A 21736-nucleotide genomic window follows, 5' to 3' on the forward strand; every position below is an offset into this window, starting at 1 on the left:
GTTGAAAATGCTCTACAAAGTCAACTGCTAAGAGATAATATGAATTACTGACTTTGCAAGTAGAACAGACTTTTACATATTACATGATGGCAGGATAGACAAACTATGTCTAGATGTTCTGAGCCATGTTCTCTGATGGCCATGCTTTCTGAAAGTTTATTAAAGACAATATTTAGTATCTTCAGAAAATCACACCATTTCCTATTCCTGTATTTTACTGTCTCTAATGCTTAAGTTCTATGACATCATTTAATTTTCATCAACTGCTTATTTAACAATTGTTTTCTGAAGTATCCTCTTTATTGCTATAAATTTTAAATAAAAATAATACACTTTTTAAAGTGTAATTTGTTTGGAGTGAAGCGGTAGATCATGTTATCTGCATTTTACCTTTTTCTCAAAATTAAAATAAACAGTATGGATTAATTTCTAAAGAAATATTGCAGTCCTCTAGTAATATAACTGAAAGTTTCTATCTTTGCAATCTGAAACTATTTATTTATTTATTTATTTATTTATTTATTTATTTATTTATTTATTTATTTATTTATTTAATTTCTATACCGCCCTTCTCCCGTAGGACTCAGGGCAGTGAACAGATTAAGATTTCATATACATATGAATATATGTATATATGTTTTCTTTTCTTTTCGTAGGTCTTTATGTGTATTTTTCTTTAGCCAGGTTCTTCCTACGTAAACCAAGATTTTTCTGCAGCCCTAGTTCAGTGAAATCCCAATCCACTAGTTTCTAGGCTTTTTTTTCCCCCAGCAGCCAGCAAGCTCCCTGCTGCCCATTGGGAGACTAAGGAGACTAAGATAGATCTATTTCGGGCTGGAAAGAGAAGAATTTTGAGTTAGCAAATAAACTGGGAAAATGGCTAGATTATAAATTACGAAAAGTAAGGGGAAAAATGATATTAAAATTACAAATTGGAAAAATCATGGTATCAGATAATGCAAGTATTCGAAGAATATTTCATCAATATTATGTAAACTGATTCAAAGAAGACATTCCCCAGCAGAAGTGGGAGGAATATTTAAAGAAGCAACATTTACCAAAGTAATTGGATAAACAAAAAGAGAAGATAAATGGACCCCTAACAATAAGGGAAGGCTGTCAGGCCATAAAAAAGATTAAAATAGGGAAAGTGCCTGGACCACATGGCCTCTCAACTTCCTATTGTAAACATTTTGATGATGAACTATTCTAACCCTTTAAAAAACCTTTCCTTTTAAAGAAAAGTTTTAAAAAAGGAAAAGGGAAAAGGAAATATATGAGAAACTAAGAAAGGTGGATATAGGAAAAAGGATATCATGATTTAATTCTAAAGAGATGGGTGAGATTATTCAAAATTCTTAATAAAACTATCATGTAAGAAAAGAAAACTAAGTGCATCTGGAAATTTGATGAAGCAATTGTATTGGAATGGCTTGCATACAATATGAAGAAAATGAACTAGTGTTTAGGATACAGGGTTTTTCTTTCTCTTACTGTTTCCTACAAGCTTTCTGGTCTACCCCCTTCCCTACAGCTTGTTCAGGAGAATCTTCCAACTCTGCAGACCAAAGGTTAAAGTATATAGGTGCAATAGGAAAGGAAAATCACTCTCATTCTGCAAGTTGAAGCTATTCTACTGAAAAAATACATTTTAATAGCCAATATTAAGTAGTCAATAGAGAGCCACTTTGGACTAACGGGTTAAGGCAACAGGCAGGCCAGAAAGTGGAAGATGGTGAGTTCCAGTCTGGCCTTAGCCGTAAAAGCCAGTCGAATGATTGTGACTTGAGCCAGTCACTTTCTCTCAACCCAACTCACCTCACAGGATTATTGTTGTGGAGAAAATAGAAGGAGGAAGGAGTGATATGTTTGCTGCCTTGAGTTATTTGTAAAAATAATAAAGGCAGGATAGAAATAAATATTAACAAAGTTACTCTAATTAGCAAAAAATAAAAATAACAATAAAAATCCAAAAGGGGACATATAGTTCACAAAGGATGCAGAACATTAGTCTTTATGTAAGCCATGGGGAATTGCACTCATAGAAGCCAATACATTTGTAAACATATTATGACATTTTCCCCTCAATGTGCTTTGCATGGTGAGGGAATTCAGACTGTTTTTCTCTAGAAGGCATGGTTCTTATATCAGTCACTTTAAACTGAACAAGAAATCTCACAATAACTAAAGAATGAAGGACCTGGGGACGGCCCTTATTTTCTGTGCACATAGCTAAAGGAAAATGAAATTCCTACAAGTGATATAGAGTACATTGGGTTTTTTTGTGATTATTTGCTTGAAAAGAAAACTAAAGCCATGAAAAGAGAAAATCAGGCATCCTTTCTCTCTCTGCTTGATGTCAAAGGGTTAAAGTCACACCAGGTTCTTGAAAACAGTTACTTCCAAGTCAGCATCTGGCTACTGCTGTGGTTAGTGGGAAGGATTTTGCTTTTTAATAGCATTATAAATAGGGCTGTGTTCAACATGCAGCAGACTTACTTTCTCTTTCATTCAACCTTCTCCCTCCTCCTGCATGTCTACCACAGCTCTGTAGGCATGGACCCATCAAACGTCTTGCTCAAATTCATCGCCTTGCTTACATGCCTTCTTCCTGTTCTTCAGGCCTGTCCTCAGAATTGTCACTGTCATGGAGGAGACCTCCACCATGTCATTTGTGACAATGTTGGATTGAGAAGGATTCCCAAAGTAGCTGAGCAAACCCGGCTTCTCAATCTGCAGAGGAACAATTTCCCTGTGCTGCCAACCAACGGTTTCAGAGAGATGAAAAATCTTGTCTCTCTTCACCTCCAAAATTCCCACATCAAAGAAATCTCCAGTGGAGCTTTCCGCGGCCTGAAGCAACTGGTCTACCTTTACTTGTCAAATAATGACATCAGTACCATAAAGATGGGAGCCTTTGATGACCTGACAGAACTGACTTACCTCTATCTAGATCATAACAAGATATCTGACCTGCCCAAGGGGCTCCTCTCTCCACTGATTAATCTTTTCATCCTGCAGCTAGGTAATAACAGGCTCCGAGAGCTGAGATCAGGAGCCTTCCATGGTACTAAGAACCTTCGCTGGTTCTATCTCTCTAATAACTCAATCTCCTCCATCCAACCTGGGGCCTTGGAAGATGTGGAAAACCTAGCCATATTCCACTTGGATAAGAACCAGCTAAGCAGCTACCCTGTGGCTGCCATGAGCAAATTAAGGGTGGTGGAAGACCTGAAGCTCTCAAACAACCCAATAAAGTCCATTCCAGATTTAGCCTTCCAATCTTTTGGACGGTACATGGAGACTCTCAGCTTGGACAACATGGGATTAGAAAAGGTAAGCATTTCTCAGAGCTTTCTTCCTTCTTTTTCCTTCTTTCTAGAATTTATAATGTATTAATTTGTCCATTTGTCAAATCCTGTCATTTGTCAGCATAACCAAGAAATAGAGGATGATTTCTATACAGGCAGGGACAGATTTGGTCCATGCCTCGAAGGGAAACTCTCAAGGACAACTTTTTACTTTCTCTGACAGGAATGCATACTACTATCATTATTCTGAATTTTTCCTTATAATCCAATTTGGGGATTGTGAGGGGAGGAGAATTGTAGAATATTACAATTAGGAAAAGCATTGCAGGAGTATTAAAACTTTACATTTAGGTTATATAGGGTCCTAAAATGGATCTATGACTGGTGCAAAATATATAGCTCTGAATCAAAAAGGGGGAGTTTTTCAAAACAGAAGTTAAACTACAAAGAAAAGAATTGCACATTTCCTCCCCCCACAGACAAGTCTGTGTCTACCTTGAAATAATTATTTACTTGTCTTCAGAAACTGGGGACATCTTCTGATGGCTAAAGAGAATGGGACCAAATTGGATGATTATGCCTGGTCACACTTATGGTGAGGAGATCCAGAAGAATGGAACTGAGGAAAAGGAGAAAAAAAATCCCTGCTTCTTTCCTTTCCATTCACCCTTGGTATTGTAATATCAGAGCTGAAAGACTAAGGGATCATCACTTTTCAATAGCTCAGTCTCTGCTGGTTTTAAAGATGAAAGATAAAAGCAGGATAGAAGACCTTAAATCAGTGTTTCTCAACCTTGGCCATTTTAAGATATTATGGACATCAACTCCCAAAATTCTCCAGCCAGCATATCTGCAAACAGTAATTAGATATCAGTACAAAGGTGATGGAAAGTATGTTTTTCGAGAACAAAAAGCTAGAGTTACACAGGTACTAGTTGTTGTCTATTTAATGAGCTATATACAAGACCATTAGTCTCTGTCAGAGAAAAGTGCTTATAATTAGCAAATTGGCAGCCAGGTTCTGCCGGATTACATGGATTTTTATTCAATAAAAGTGGTTCACCGTATTTAGATTCTGAGGAATTAAACTAATCTGGGCGGAAAAAAAACCCAAGCAAACACATAATTTCAGCTCTTCTTTTCCTTACTGCCTTTATCTCAACTGTGAAATATTGTTTGTGAGCATTCATCCATCAGTTTTGTTTTATATAGTAGCTGGCATACTGCTGACCTAAATAAAGGAAATGATTATACCCTCAGAAAAAAATTACAGAGAGAGAGGGAAGGGGAAAGGAGGGATGGAAGGGGAGAGAGAGCGGGAAATGGAACGAGTTTACATTTCATGTTACATATGATTTGCTTAATTGTAATAAGCAAATATTTTATTACAGTCTTAGATGAGATAGTTTAATAATGATTTATTATTTAAGGGGTCTTCCTCGCATCCCTAGAACTGGTGCATGAATATGCCTGATAACTTTCCTACAATGTCCTCATGAGCTTAAATTTTACTAGCAAGTGATAAATCTAGTATCTAAAAATAGAACATGATAACTTTTTGCTGCTCAATGCTGTCCCATTTACTCCTTGTTTTCTTTCTTATACTTCATATAAGAACATATGTATATGTATACACATGCATGTATACGTATACATATATAAATAAATGTAGAGAATATGAAGAGAATCCATGTGTGTATATGTATTATGTGTGTGTATGTATATACAACTAGCATTGCCCAGCTGACAGAGCCCAGCTCTTTCCCAGTTTAAATTGACCACAAGCCTATTACACTTGCCTTCAAAAGATGAAGACACCACCACCAGAATTTGGCTCATGCTGCAGTTAGAGTGACATCAGGTTGAGCCCCAAGTGTCTATTGGGTTTTCACCTAAGCCACAATTGGCTAGTTTGACCCAACATACAAAGCCTTAAATCACTTTTTACAAACTACTGTGAATAAACTCACATAACATACTAAACCAGAACTAAACATTATGGTTTGTTTTAGTTCAATATATAACTTCCATCAGCATAAAAGTGTATATGATACACACACATACACACATACATTACAATACACACACATTCTTGTATTGAAAGAGAAAAGGGGGAGGGAGGGAGGGAAGGAAGGAAGGAAGGAAGGAAGAAAGAAAGAAAGGAAGGAATGAAAAAGAGACAAATGAAAGGTTGTGAAGAGAATTAGACTCCATTCTTAAAATACTGGGTTGATCACTTGTTGGTAAAATGTAGTGACTTTCAAAAAGAGGTGGATGATAGTACAACCTGGAGAACACTGGAGACAGATAAACTGAGCACACACAAGGATGTACTTCTTTTTTTCTCCTCCCCAATCTTATACTTTATTAAGGAGGATTTGTTTATTGATCATCTCTCAAAGGACACTCTCACGGCACTTCACAAAGAAGTCCTGTTCTCTCTGGAAAATTAGTGGGATATTCAGGTAAGCAACAAAATACTTCCCTTCTTCTCAACGGATGAATCATGTCCCTCATGCAGAAGCATGATATATGAGAATCTGGTTGTAAATAGGAAACAGAATGACCTCATGTCGGATATACCATGTCCCTGATGGAACAAGAAACCACATTAAAGAGAACCGGCAGGATGGAAGCCTTCCAGGTGAACAAGAAGTACTATTTCCAATGGCTTTAGTGCCATGATGAAATTGTCCAAGTGCATTAAACCAGCAAAACAATCATCCCCCAGAAGCTCAAGGAACACAAAGTGAAGGCAGAACGAAAAGCTTAGTAAATTAAAACGCTAAGAAGCAAAATAAAGTAGAGACATACGGTAGGATGATAGATGTTAAAGTTAGTAGCTAGAAAGAGGAGGGAACTTGGGTGGGAAGAAGAATTCATTCACACCCAAAATAATGTAGAGATTTTTGGATGATAGCATAGCCCTTTCTTCATTTACAAAATCTTAAAAACTTGCTCAGAATCCTGTGCATTTTGGAAAACTGTGTGGGAATTTTGGAATAGAATTCATAAGAATCCGAGTATAATCATAAAAAAGGTATCTTATAACAGATATATATGAAGGAATAAAGATTTCCAAAAGACTTCTGTGGAAAAAGGCACTGTGCACAATAAAATAAAGAAAATGAAGCAGAAGTATTATTCTAAACAAAAAGTTACTCAAGAATGAAGAAATGTGCACTGTACTAATGACTTCTTGCAATAGAGAATCATTGATCACATTTTGATCTTCACTGTATACCAGCAACAAGATTGCTATTTAACAACCCCATAGATTTTCAGCTTTTTTAAAAAGGTACACCAAAGAAATCCACATAGGAGCTGTCCACAATATCATAAGGAGCCTTGGTGGCGTAGCAGACTAAAGCGCTGTTAAGTAACACCAGCTGCCTGCAATTACTGCAAGTTCAAATCTCACCAGGCTCAAGGTTGACTCAGCCTTCCATCCTTTCGAGGTAGGTAAAATGAGGACCCGGTTTGTGGGGGCAATAAGCTGACTTTGTATAAAAAAAGAACACTGCTGGGGGGGGCGAAAGCCCTACTAAGCAGGTATATACAAAAGTATGAAGGCTATTGCTTGACTCATTGTAAGCCGCCCTGAGTCTCTGGAAAAGGGCGGCATATAAATCGAACCAATAAATAAATAAATAAGCACTTTTGATATTTCCCTCTTTGTTTTAAAGGAATGAGACACAAAAACAGGCCCATGGAGAAGCAAAAGTTATCTTAGAGACATTATGACCACTGAGTTGCAATATGGAGTTGCAATTCACAGGTATTTTATTGTTTCATTTCCCAAAATGGTGCTTTCAACAAATACCTGTAAAGGCATTTTATTATTATTTCCTCCATCCAATCTTATTCTACAGTAGTTACAGAATACAGAATGCCAGAATTGGAAGGGATCTTGGAGGTCTTCTACTCCAACCCCCTACTCAAGCAGGAGATGCTATATCATTCTGGACAAATGGCTATCCCATCTCTTATTAAAAACTTCCAGTAATGGAGCACCCAAAACTTCTGGATTTTTTTTAGTACTAGCCACATATGGCCACATTATCCTAGAAACCTCTAAGTATGTTGGAAGTCTCTAAGTCTACGATATGGTACCTTCCATGCCACTATAGTAGGATGAAAAGCCAGTTTGTTCTAGTAGTTAAGGCACTGGGCTAGAAAGTAAGAGACCATGAGTTCAGGTTCTGCCTTGGCTATGAAAACCAGCTCAAGTCACCTCACAGGGTTGTTGTGGGGAAAATAGGAGGAAGGTATGTTGAGTATGTTCATCGCCTTAAGTTATTTGTAAAAATAATAAAAATGGTATATAAACAAACAAATAAAACAATATCCATGCTCTTATAGTAACATAAGAAACAACTCCTTCCTCTAAGGATTTTCCTGCAAGATTAATCTTCAAATTTGCACTCTTATTCTACTTTGGTTTAGCAATTATATATAGTTTTCCGGGACAAACTGGTAGCTTTAAGTTAAACTCCACAAAGGAGTACCTATTTCTGACAGCAAATTTTTGATCACTAAGTATCTGTTCTCAGTGCATATAGTCAGTAGCTAGCTGAATTTTCCTTAACATGACAGCATTTTACAAGTGGATAACAAACCTAATGAAAAAGAACAGAGTAATCACTTAAAACAATTATTAAGGGCTTTAAGTGGTATGTTTTATGCATAACATGGAAAGAATTCTACAGCACAGTAAATTAGTCCGAATTAGCCCCAAGACAATAGTCAAGCTAGAAAGTTTTCTTTAATTATTAATTCTACTGCCAATAAATTAATTTTGACAGATTTTAGCAAATATGGTTAAGATCTTGTACAAAATGATTAATCCATTCTACCAAGATGCCCATTAAAGGGATTTACTATCGTATTCCACACATTTTTGGTGTATTTTGTTTTAATGAAGTAGAATATTGTCAAAACAGATTTGTGAAGCTATCCAATATACAGTAGTCTAAACCAATACTCCAAGTAAAAGGACATTGGTTGTTCTCACCTTAAATCATGGTTTCAAGTAGCTTTTTCCCAAACAAATAATTATAGCAGTGGTGAAATCCAACTTTTTTTACTACCAGTTCTGTGGGCGTGGCTTGGGCATGGTGTAGCTTGGTGGGTGTGGCAAGGGGAAGGATACTGCAAAATTTCCATTCCCACCCCACTCCAGAGGAAGGATATTGTAAAATCCCCATTCCCACCCCACTCTGGGACCAGCCAGAGGTGGTATCTGCCGGTTCTCCGAATTATTCAAAATTTCCGCTACCGGTTCTCCAGAACCTGTCAGAACCTGCTGGATTTCACCCTGGATTATAGCAATCATAGTTTAACAATTAGGTAAAAATGACCAATTGTGATTATGGAAAGGTAAAACTTTGGAACCTTCTCTTGGCCACATTTATGATACATAACACAAAGAATTCAGTTCCAGGACAGTGCATACACAACATAAATACACAGTGATAGTCTGCCACAAACAAGTCCCTACAGTTTTCTTGACTAGGTTTTTCAGAAGTGGTTTGCCACTGCCTCCTTCCTAGATCTGAGAGAGTGACTAGCTCAAGATCCAGCTGGCTTCTGGTTTCCAGCCCCAGATGTCTTAACCACTACACAAAACTATTCCTTAGTTTCTATTTCTGTAGCAAAGAATAAAAATGATCTACCAAGAATCTGCACTAGGTTTAATTTGTTTTGTGTGTAGAACTAAATCAGGTGTCATGCTCCTAAATTCTTGTCTGCAAAAATTAGAAAATTGGATTTATCTCTTATCTTTTATCTATACTGTAAGCTTATATCTTATAGCAATAGCACTTAGACTTATATACTGCTTCACAGTGCTTTTACAGCCCTCTCTAAGCGGTTTACAGAGTCAGCCTACTGCCCCTAATAATCTGGGTCCTCATTTACCCACCTCGGAAGGATGGAAGGCTGAGTCAACCTTGAGCCTGGTGAGATTCGAACTGCCAAATTGCAGGCAGCTGGCAGGCAGCAGAAGTAGCCTGTAGTACTGCACTCTAATAACCATTTGGATTCTTTTCTCACTATATTTCTGGAGTTTCTGAGAGATCTGTGACAAATTAATTCCATCTTATATTTTTTCTATATATTTTAATGTTTTTTCTTGAAAACTGCTATTTCATAATTTAGGCAGCTCTATAATTCATCTTCTACAATGTTAAGTTTATGAATTTTAACATTAAAATAAATAAATAAAAAGAGTTACATATTATCTTTTCGTTTAAAAATAAATCTTGATTTTATTGTGTGATTGGGCTATCTCCCAAGAAAAGAGTGAATATTCTGAATAGATATACATCTATGCTCTAACACCAGGAAGCAGCTTTATAGAAGCTTTATTTTCAAATTTTGTATTTTGAGCTTCTTAACTGCCAGAAAGGTAGCATAGGTTCCCAGATCCCTATCTCTTCCACAGTTTGAAGTGAAGGATAGATGCCAAGTGAGGCAACTCTATGGAAGAGAGGTTATAGATGTAAGAATTACCAAGATACTACCAAAAATAGTAAGCAAAGGTTTGAGATCTCCTACATACACAAAGGAGCCAGAATTACAGTATTTTTCCCTCTGAAATACAAAAATGAAGATTTACAGATTAAAATATAACTGCTTAAAGGATAAAATGTTCTTCAATTGGCTGAAAAGGTTAGCTATTTACTTTCACATCTGTCATGAAAAAAAAAAATACTACCAACAGCTCAAATAGGATCTGCTGGGATTCATTCAGTGATGGTTCACAGATAAATTTCAGGAAATGGGTACAGTTGGAAATTCCTCGATATCCATTATTCAACTGTTAAAGCAAACTAATATTTTGAATAATGTGATTTTGACAATGCTTTCAGATTGGAAGAGATGAAAATTTTATTGTTAAAATGCTGGAATGGGAGAAATGCTCTCTTATATCCAGATATTTAAAAGATGTGTGCTTTGAAAAATGGGACAGGAACTTAGAGGATTTTCTGGAAATCTGTTTCATCAAGCTGTTTCTTGATCAAAAGTGCAATTATTCTCTCTTTCCTCCCTGATCAGACTTTTTGTGAAAAGATAAAAAAAGGACTGAAGGAGCAGTAGGAAAACACAAGGGACACCCATGGAAGATTATGAGGCTTAGAGCCTCCTAATCCTTGATAAATTTCCATATAGGAAGCAAGATTACAAGATTTTTAAAAAATCTCTTCTGGAAGAACTTTTGTGTATATTTCATTTCTTTGGAAAAACATCAAGTGGGTATTTTGAAGCCAAGCCTTTAGGATGTAAACATTTTGATTCTTCAGGACTAATGAATAACCAGTGAGGATCAAGAGACGAGAAGAGGAATCTGAGCATCTGGAAATTTGCCTTGCTGCTTCTACATGAACGCCAAGTGTAACTTTCCATTGGGAGTTCACTGGATCCTGACCAAGTCTGCAACCCTTTTGAGTCTCCACAAATATTCCTCTCTATATATGTGGCAACAGGATGCCAGAAAGAATTTCAGTTCTAGAAGCCAAAAAACCTTTTTGCTGGTTTAGGATGAAGCAATGTCTAAGAAAAAGAAATGGGAGAAGTTGAAGAACACCTTTCCTTTAAAACAGTAAAGGGCACACTACCAAAATAAAATATTTAATAAACCATCAAGTATTAACTTTTCAACACATTCCCACTCATGCTTATTTCTTTTTTTACCACAGTAGAAAACACCTCATACAATTCAATATTATGGTGTTTTATTTTCTAAGGGTCCTTATTATCAAAAGAATGGAAATGATTTCACATGTTAGGCAAGTAAGTATCAGGACCTGCCATTGTTCCTTGGCAAATATGACATTTTTTATGTATTTATAGTATATCCTATGAGGTAGGTTTGCATCAAGGAGTGTGAAGTTGCAGAAGGTGGAAAGTGTGTTCCATTCTACTACTTCTCCTGATTCCCTTCCCCTAAAATGTTATGAAATATTTTTACAACATTTGAAGAGAATACCAAGCAAGACAGAAGTCAGGAAGAATGACCACTGGACAATGGGCTATGGTTTTACCTTCCCTCTCTTTAATTTCTAAAATTTTGGATCATTGCCCAAAATTGATTGTTTAACTAGAACTAGAGGATAAGCATGATTTTAATTTATTTTCCATTATTACTACCTGCTCCTCTGCTTCAGTTTTCAGATAAAGCATTTGTTGGGACAACTGCACTGAAGAATGTTCATATAGAGCACAACAAAATTTCCAGTCTTCCTAGGAGCTTTCCATTCACCCGTCTTGAGACACTCTCCCTGTCCAATAACCCTTGGCATTGTTCTTGTCAGTTAGCACCTTTGCGCAGGTAAGAGTACCGATCACACCCATCTTGCTAAATTCCTCAAAAGTATGTTGGGGAGGGGAGATGGGAATGATGGTACTTAATGAATTAATAAAGGACACGAAGGGTCAACTGAAAATCTGCTTAGCCATGTTCTCTTTGGGTGATTGAGGATTTTTCTTTTTCTTTAGATGGCTGGGATCTACTCGTACTCGCCCAGATGCAGTCTGTACATCACCTCCTCAGACTCGAGGACAGCAGATTCGAGACACTGCTGCGCTCCGTAGCTGCAAACTTCCCTCTAAGAGATCCAAAAAAGGAAATCGCCATTAAGCAGGCAATCCAGTTTTTCCAGAATTTTCAGTTAAATATCTGTTAACCCTTAGAGGTGGTCTAGACAAGAAGTGCCAACTATGACTAACACTATCTTATTGTAAGGTTAAAGTACAAATCTTGCAAATCTAAAGGTATATTTCTCCCCCCCCCCATCTTTACAGTTCAAGAGGGAGGGTCCCTTCTGGGATATTTCCCCTGCCTCATTTCTTCTGTTGGCTAAGCTGTCTCTTATCTGATTGTTACCTAATCTCCTCCTCTCCCTCCTATCTCTCAAAAACATTCTCACAGACCATTTCAATATCTCACCCTGTTTCGAATGCCAATGTAATTTTACTTAAGTATAGGAGTTGTGAGCATAGAATACCATAATCAGTGAAAGATTGAAGGCAAAACATGCTCCTATCATGAAGCAAGGAACTTTCTTCAGCCTCAATTTTTCTTCATCTACAGAATTTATGAATTATTTCCCTGGATTATTTAGAAAGGTTAAAGATTAGACATAGGATGTAAACTCTCTTGAATCAATTGAAGGTGCTAAACTATCATCATTGCTGTTTCTCTTGCTTAGAAGACCTCTTTTTCCCATGAACAGGATCCAGAAAAGTAACTCCAGGTATCTCTTCATTTCGATCAACCAATCAACCAGAAAAGTACTGATGTCTTCCAAGTCCTTCATCCTAAAAAACTCCTTTCTATTAGAAACAGTAAATCTCAAACATATCTATATCCTACAGCAGACAAATTTCAGGTGGACTTTACCATACAGTCTCCCCACCCCTGTCTCCCATATTATAAATATTACTTTAAATGATACTTTTTAGAAACATAAACCTATGCATGACAGAGCTACAACAAGCCAAATGAGATCTTGCCTATAAAATAGTAATCTTTCTTGCTGTCATTCAGCCAGCCATTTGATCTCCAAGATTTGCCTTCCAACAGCCAAGAAATGAACAGAAAACATAAAAAGTCTCCTTACATATAAGAACACGTTAGTATTCTAACTGAAAGAATTGCATTGGTTTATTTTATTATATTTCTAGAGATTGTCAACATGGAAAAAGCGATGAGAGTGTGCTAAATGAGATAAATGGAAGCCAGATGGCTGTGTATAAGTTATTTGCAGAAGCATCTTATACTATGGGGAAAATATAACTCAAAAGTTAGGTCTCTAAGCTCAGGAAAGGCAGGCATTGTATTTTGAGGATGAAAGGGTGAGAAAAGAAGAACGTTAGGGAATTCTGAGTTTGCTTAGTAGCTAAAACACAGACTTTAAAAGCATAGCCTTTTCCCTTCCCACAAACCAATTTTAAACAGGATTTGCCTGAGACCATGAGGATAGTGACTCTGATCTTTGTAGTGATCTTGTCACAGCTCACTTCATTTCTAGAAAATGATCTACAGTGTCCCTAGGTATTTGGATACCAGATGAATTATTTATCTAATTCTTAGTTAATCTAAGAAATGGTATCATTATATTTTTGTTGTCTTCCATTTGTAACCCTTCTGTGTTTTCTCATTATGACTTCTATATTTTTGAAACCCAAACTTTTAAATATATGGAGCAGCAGTACAATGCCTCTCTACCAGGAGCCATTTCATAGGAAGCAAATTAAGAGGACAATCCTAGGACAATCTTGAATCTTCAAGTTATTAAAAAAACTGATAGGGAAAATAAGAATAAATGCATTTTAATTAGTAATGATAGTTACTGCCCAGTGGTGGGTTGCTACTGGTTCGCCCCGGATCGGGCGAACTGGTAGCAGTGGTGACGGGAGGCTCCACCCATCTGCCTGGACATCTCTGCACATTTGCAGTAGCTTCTGCGTGTGCGGGCAAGCACCTGCGCGCCCGCAAGCAAACCTGTAGCAAACTAAATTGAAACCCACTACTGGTACTGCCTTACATGTTTGGATTTGCTGTGTATTTAGCAAAGTAATTATACATTACTAAATGGCTAACAAAATTAGGCTTGTATTTCAAATCCATCCTCTATGTTACAAGAACTAAAAATAGATATATGAGAAGGTTTTGACCTGATATACTTAAGTAACTCATGCTGTATTATTCTTAAGGTGCAGCTCATTGAATAGACTATTTCACCACTTGAAGAAGTTAAATGATGGCCCTGTATTTTTTAAAGAGAAAATATGTGTGATCTAGTCATAAGAAAAGAGGGAGTTGGCAATTTACAATAGAAGAACTGAACTGAATAAAAGAGAATCAGGGTATCTTATGGAATCAAAAACCTAAAAATGGAATTAGGTTTCTAATGCTACTTATTCTTATGATGGGAAAGACCTATTATATGAAATTAGATTTAATTTCAATTTAATTCCAGTATACAGCGAAAACTGATTCCCCCCCCCCCAAATTAAAAAACAACCTGGGAATAAGAACTCTTTAATTTAAAAACAATCACAAATTATATAATAGGCTGTCTTTCAAGACAACTTGACCTTCACTCACTCTTCCTGTATTCTTTAGTTAGCTACGGATTTAGAAAATAACTGGGCCAATGCAAAATCTGATATATTAGCCAGCACCCTTTCTGTACCCACATAAGGTTTTCAGCCCATTTATAAAGAGTATCTTAACAGGCTGATGCAGAGAAGACTTTTCCTTATTAGAGTAGGAAAACTGACAAATGGAATGGAAGAGAGCAGAGACATGCCACGTTAAAAAATGACACCTTGACTACTTGTTTATCTCAGAAATATTGTTATAGTTGGCAAGATGACTGTGATTTATCATCATGCATTTTGCAATACTATCATTTCAGTTTAATTGCATTGTAACCCTGAAGTTTCATAAAATATATATTTATTCATTACTGAATGTAAATGACACCCAAGGGGATTGTATCCTCTTACTCCTATGTAGAAAGCAAATTATATATTTTCTTATGTACAATTTCTGTATAAAGCTTCTGCTGCAAAGACAAAATGATCGAGTTTTCATGTTGTATAAAGAAAAATTATCTGCTAATTCTGACAACAAAGAATACTATATTCCTGATCCCCGTATTTATAGCACTTCCCAATTTTATAAAACTATAGAGAAGTATAAATACTTTGAAGCAAAATCTCTCTATATATTTGTCTCTCATATTTAGTAGACAGAGAAAAATATCTGGTTGTCAGAAAGCTGAAATTTAGAGTGTCTAATGATTGTCTAGTCCAAAGAGCCTCATTGTTCATCTGAGAGAGAAAAAATATGTATTACAATCCATATCCTTAGTGATAAAGAGGGAAGGCTTAATATGTACAAGCAAGAAAAGATACATTCCAATACACTGGCTGGTTACACACCAGTTTAACCAAAGATTCTAGCAAAGTCTCTTTTCTTCCTTATACAATTGCCCTCAGAAGGACAACATCTCACCACTTCCCACTATTTTCTCAAGGCTTGGTACCTCTACTTTCAATACAATTGTAGAAATGGGCTTCTACTAGAGAAGCCAAAAGGAGAGACAGAGAGAAATTAGAGGACTTTTTTTCCAAACGCAGCCCCATGCTATCCCATAAGCCCATAGATTCTAAAAAGCCTTCACTCCTATGATCATTATCAAAGAAGGGAAAAATCCAAAGGAAGCAACTTGATTGGGGTTGTGATCAGCACTTACCCAGTTATGAGCAGTCCTAGCCTTAGTTGAGAGAAAGTGGGAGCAAACTCATAGTGCTCAAACTAAGTTTCAAATCATTCCAATATCAAGATGTGTTAATGCAAACGAATCCTTCTCTTGGTGCTTGCCCATCTAGGTCCCTGTAGCTATTTACACAGATATCTTCTTTCCTCTAGAATCCTGCTACATCTTCTATTCCGAGTCTAGTTGCACCGTCGGTCATATTTAATAGGAGTTGAAAAAGCTAATGAAAAACATTTATGCAGAATGATGGTGGGAAAGTTGTGTAGGTCTTTAAAGGGATGCTTTGCTTCAATGAAAGCACCGGCCAAATACTTTCCTTCTTCCCAAAATCCTTTATGAAGCAATGCTGCCCCCTCCCGGCTGCCAAGAACAAAGCAAAGAAGACATCTGTCTCAACTTGCAAAACTTCAAGGAGTTCTCTGCATACACTGTATGAGCACAAATGAAGCTTCTTCTGGCTTTTGCAGTTATCCCTAGAGGCAGGGAATGTGACCTTGTCAAAGCAAACCATGTTATCTCTTCATCTTGACATGCAGCAACCACAGTGCAAAGCTTTTTGTGAAGTCAAGCCCTACACCCTGCACTCATCTACAATATACACAAAAGGAAACTACACAATTCAAGAATGAAAAATGACTCACTACTATGTCCCGCATATTCATTTCTTTGATAATCTTCTTCATGACTTCAGGAGGCACAGATGAACCTCCAATAGCCCCTGAAAGAAGAAAAAAAAAGGAGAAAGTTCTTTAAAGAATCTTCTAAGAATACTGCAGATTTTAAAATACAAAAATTCTTTATAGTTTCCATAGTATCCCTAATACAGTATTTCCCATTAGAGTTGGAATTACAGCCAAATTACATATACAAAGTAGGCAGACTCAACTAATTTGAAGGCAACTAATTAGACTCCCACGTGAGAGTTGTATTTGCAAAGATTTGCTTTGAGATGCTTCCATGTACTTTAATTCCTAGGGATACCGAATGTAGGTGTAACCCAAGGATGCTATTCAGCAGGTTCTAATAGGTTCTGGAAAACCGGTAGTGGAAATGAGTAGTTTGGGGAACCGGCAAATACCACCTCTGGCTGGCCCCAGAGTGGGGTGGGAATGGAGATTTTACAGTATCCTCCCCCTATCCTCCCCCTGGAGTGGGGTGGGAATGGAGATTTTGCAGTATCCTTCCCCTGCCACGTTCACCAAGCCATACCACGTCCACCAAGTCACGCCCACAGAACCAGTAGTAAAAAAATTTGAATTTCACCACTTGTGCAACCAATGCCTAACATCTACTGCCACACACTGGTGAATATAAAAATAAATACAGCTCATTAAACCAATATGTGATCATCTTTGCTGTTTTGGTAACAGTAAAAATAAGTAAAACAGAAACAGAAAACAAGGTAAACCTTCCGTGGAAAATGCCAACTGGGCTCCCTAGGGCTACTCTGTTGGATCCAACCCACATACCCGGCATCCCGATATAGTCAGTTGACTCCATCACTGACTATTGGGGGAGAGTCTTTGGCCCCCGTGGAGAGGGCTCGCAATCTAGGAGTCCTCCTGGATACGCAGCTGTCCTTGGAGGAATATCTGACGGCTGTAGCCAGGGGGACCTTCTGTCGCCTGATCCGCCAGTTGCGGCCCTTTCTTGATCGGGATTCCTTGTGCACAGTCACTCACGCCCTCGTCACCTCTCTCCTGGACTACTGTAACGCTCTCTACATGGGGCTCCCCTTGAAGAGCACCTGGAGGCTCCAACTGGTCCAGAATGCGGCTGCGCGGGTAGTTACGGGAGCTGCATGGCGCTCCCACATAACACCTCTCCTGCGTGAGCTGCACTGGCTCCCAGTGGTCTTCTGGGTGCGCTTCAAGGTTTTAGTTACCACCTTTAAAGCACTCCATGGCACAGGACCTAGTTATCTTCGAGACTGCCTTCTGCTACCAATGACCTCCCATCGACCTGTGCGCTCCCACAGAGAGGGCCTCCTCGGGGTGCCATCAGCCAAACAATGTAGGCTGGTGACCCCCAGGGGGAGGGCCTTCTCTGTGGGGTCACCTACCCTCTGGAATCAGCTGCCCCCAGAGATAAGAAAAATCCAAGATCTCGGTGCCTTCCGCTGCGCCCTTAAAACTGTCTTTTTCCAGCAAGCCGGGCTGGCTTAATTTTTTTTTTTTTAATGTTTTTTAATTGGTTTGTCACTTTTTAAATTATGGGGCCAAATAGATATATATTCTTTTAATTGTTTTTAATGTTTGTATTTTATGTTTCTTATTTGTGGCTGTACACTGCCCTGAGTCCTTCGGGAGAAGGGCGGTATATAAATTCGAAACAAACAAACAAACAAACAAATAAATAAACAAATAAATAAATACCCATTCATCTGGCTGGCTGCATTTTTCCAATTTTGCATGTGGGCTTGTGAAGAAATAGCATGACTCTGTGGTATCTAGGCTTTTAAGAACCTCTAGAATACAGGTGTGTTCCAACTCTGACCTTTCTACAATCCAGCAGCAATGTTTTGATATTTGGTTTTCCAATTGGAATGATCAGTTTTAAGATTTAAGATTAAGATTAAAATGCTTCTGGCTGGGTCAGAATGACCCATTATGATACTTGAACTCTTCCAGACAAGAACAGAAACCAGAATGTTAGATCTGGAAATGATTGATGCACTTCTACCTGAGAGTTTATTTCTGCTCAGGCTCAGATAAGCATGTGTAGAAGTCCAGTTTAGGAAATGTTGCTGGAAAAATGCAGTCAATAAGATGCGTATTAAGCCAAATTACATTTGGGGAGAGTATATTACAAATGTATTTCTTTCAGTGATAGCAAAGGCTAACAAGTAAGAGTTTAGTTCATAAAATGCCTTCACATATAGGAATTTAGTGACATGCATGTCTGAGGAGTTTAAATAAAGGCCTGCAATATGCAAATATACTTATTTAAATGTAAGTTATTAATGAATTAAAAAGCATTAATAATTTGCTTTGCAATATTTGGGTATCTTTACTCACCTCCTTGAAGACTTGAGAGATCATAACTGGCAAAGTCAGGCTGGCCTAACATATCTATGAACATTGTTGGAGTGCCAAGCACATGGGTGCATCTGCAAAGAAAGACAAAGAATTACAGGCTGGTGAAATAAACAGCTTATTTTTCCAATCAAACTTAGCTACAGCGCTAAGTGTCCCTCCTATGTAGTTGTAGGAAACTGTTTTCCCATCGAAAAGGAAAATGAGGCATGCATCTCAAATCCTACATTTTAATTTTAAAAACTGGTATCATGTAATTGGCATGAGTTTCAGAACAGAACAGAGTAACAGCGCTAGAAGGGACCTTGGAGGTCTTCTAGTCCAACCCCCTGCAGGAGACCCTATACTATTCCAGACAAGCGGCTGTCGAGTCTCTTTTTAAAAGCTTCCAGTGATGGAGCACCCACAATTTCTTTTTTTAAAAAAAGTTTTTTATTAGTAATTCAAATTAAAAACCAATGGACATGGTTTAACGTCTCTGGTTATGTATGTTAAACTTGGATGTGAGATATGATTATATTGAGTATGGATGCAGCTGTTTAGGAGGAATTAATTTATATACTTGACATGCAAGAAGTAATGTAAATTTGTACAAAGATAAAGAAATATGTTATGTATTAGCTTAAATTTGACGATAATGGTTAAAACCAGAGATGAGCACCCACAATTTCTGAAGGCAAGCTGTTCCATTGGTTAATTGTTCTCACTGTCAGAAAATTGCTCCTTAGTTCTAAGTTTTTTTTTTATTATTTGATTTATATGCTGCCCTTCTCCGGAGACTCAGGTTGTTTCCTTCCTTGATTAGTTTCCATCCACTGCTCCTTGTTTTGGCTTCTGGTACTTTGGAGAATAGGTTGATTTCCTGTTTTTTGTGGCAACCTCTGAGATACTGGAACACTGCCATCATGTCACCCCCCACCCCAGTCCTTCTTTTCACTAGACTAGACATACCCAATTCCTGCAACCGTTCTTCATATGTTTTAGCCTCCAGTCCCCTAATCATCTTTGTCACTCTTCTCTGCACTCTTTCTAGAGTCTCTGCATCTTTTTCATATTATGGCAACCAAAACAATTAACCAGTGGAACAGCTTGCCTTCAGAAGTTGTGGATGCTTCATCATTGGAGATTTTTAAGAAGAGACTGGACAGCCACTTGTCTGAAATGGTATAAGGTCTCCTACTTGAGTGGGGGCTGGACTAGATGACCACCAAGGTCCCTTCCAGCTCCATTCTATTCTAAAACGGGATGCAATATTCCAAGTGTGGTCATACCAAGGACTTATAAAGCGGTACTAACACTTCAGGTGATCATGACTCTATCCCTCTGTTAATGCAGCCTAGGACTACATTGGCATTTTTGGCAGCTGCTGCAGTGATTGTTCCTTAGAGTTCCAAGATCAAATCAATATTTCAAATCAATATTCATATTTCAGGGAAGAAAGGGAAGATGGAAAGAGATATCCAAAAACTGCCTGCACATGTTATATGCTTGGTCCACACAAGGAAGAGACCAAGACATTCCAGTTCTGTCTCAAAAGAAGAGAAAAGGGGGCAAAAGGGGAAACAGGGTGGGGGAAAGGTAGAGGTGATTTACACTAAGGGTAACTAATTAGCATTAACTAATCATTAATACAAATAACTCTAATATTAATATTCTTTCCAGAACATAGCTTCAGCCAGATTCTTACTTTTCTTTTTCTATAGCTTTCAGAGTAGCTTTGGAATTAAAGCTGAGACAGGGGAAAATCTGAGGGACACCATGCACAGCCATCACCATACAGCCTCCCACGGATCCTAGGCAGTGGTAGAGAGGAACGGGGATACAGCAACGAGCTTCCTAGGGTCAAAACAAACAAGATAGGAGTGAGTCGTCTTCCAATATAAGCCTTCATCATCTTTATAATCTTTTATTCCATAAGCAAGAAGAATCCCTACTGGAGACTTATGAAAAGAGAGTTGGAGTTACACAAATGGGATAGTGATAGTGAGAAGGGAAGGCCAGGCTGGACTTCTTCAGTTCCTAGTCTTCGATAGAATATTAGTTTCATTTTTAAATAGGAATTTCCATGTCAAAAGTTCCCTATAATTGAAGAGTCAGAAACATTTACAACAGGGGTGTCAAATTCAAGGCCTGTGGGCTGCTTCCAGCCCACGGAGTGCTTAGATAGAGCTTGTGAGGGCCACACGTGGGACTCCTGAGCTCCGTTTTTGCTGGCTGCAAAAACGGAGCTCAGGAGGGCCGCGTGTGGCCCTCACAAGCTCTGTTTTCAGCCACAACAGCCTCCTGCAGCCCTCTACCAGCAAAAACGGAGCTCAGGGGGAGCTGGCAGAGAGTTGTAGAGGCCATTCTGGCCAAAAATGGAGCTTGCAAGGGCAGCGCACAGCCCCCCCCTCCAAGCTCTGTTTTCGCTGGCAGAGCACTCAGGCCATAGCACCCCCAACATGAGTGACGTCAAGCTGGCCATGCCCACCCCAGCCCTCTGAGGTCAAACACAACCTTTATGCGGCCCTCAATGAAATAAAGTTTGATACCCTGATTTACAGGATAAGAATATCCTATAAAAAGTTCACATTGGTGGTGTGTAAGAAGGCCAAACCTTCTAAAATCTGATGGCAAAACACATGATTGATTCTTATTGAGTTCTTTGAAAAACACCTAGCTTACCAATCTTTAAATTGTATCCTGAAAACTGTAATACATTTTTTATTAAGCCAAGACAAGAACGATGCATCATATGATACAATCATGAAAAGTTCTCTTATCTGTAGAGATAGCTTTTGAAGAGTTTCCATTCTATACTATACATAAAAAGTACAGCAGACAGAGAAGACTTACCAGCTCATTTAGTCCCAGTCTTGTACCAATAAAATTTGCATTATTCAAAATATTACAGTGAGAAAGTGTTGCTCCTTTGGGACTTCCTGTTGTTCCCTGAAGGAAAGAGAAAATTCATTTACTAATTAGGATGATCCTAGCACATTATAAAAATTATAAGAGATCAATTGCTTTAAAATGGAATGCTATAATGATGCCCCAACTCTAAAAATCCTATTAATACAAGATCAAGCCAGATTTCAGAAAGATAGGAAGACTCACA

The 21736-nt window shown here is 38.0% G+C and overlaps 2 protein-coding genes across 2 annotated transcripts in view; one reads left to right on the forward strand and one right to left on the reverse strand.

Moving 5' to 3' along the window:
* Nucleotides 1–21736, reverse strand: part of ACSF2 (acyl-CoA synthetase family member 2) — a 63665-nt gene that overhangs the window by 18621 nt on the left and 23308 nt on the right. The window contains exons 7-10 of the mRNA XM_087887161.1: nt 21475–21570; nt 20327–20475; nt 18622–18713; nt 16246–16322 (exon numbers count right to left, since the gene is read on the reverse strand). Of these exons, the coding sequence (XP_087743287.1) occupies nt 16246–16322; nt 18622–18713; nt 20327–20475; nt 21475–21570 (414 nt within the window). The remainder of the gene's footprint in view (nt 1–16245; nt 16323–18621; nt 18714–20326; nt 20476–21474; nt 21571–21736) is intronic.
* On the forward strand, nt 529–14901 carry CHAD (chondroadherin). Its single transcript, XM_034413015.2, has 3 exons — nt 529–3336; nt 11480–11643; nt 11811–14901. Exons 1-3 carry the CDS (start codon nt 2317–2319, stop codon nt 11950–11952), a joined length of 1326 nt encoding a protein of 441 aa, XP_034268906.2. The 5' UTR covers nt 529–2316; the 3' UTR covers nt 11953–14901.

This window comes from Pantherophis guttatus, chromosome 2 (assembly GCF_059756535.1).
Source record: "Pantherophis guttatus breed Tessera chromosome 2, ASM5975653v1, whole genome shotgun sequence".
NCBI classification, from domain to species: domain Eukaryota; kingdom Metazoa; phylum Chordata; class Lepidosauria; order Squamata; family Colubridae; genus Pantherophis; species Pantherophis guttatus.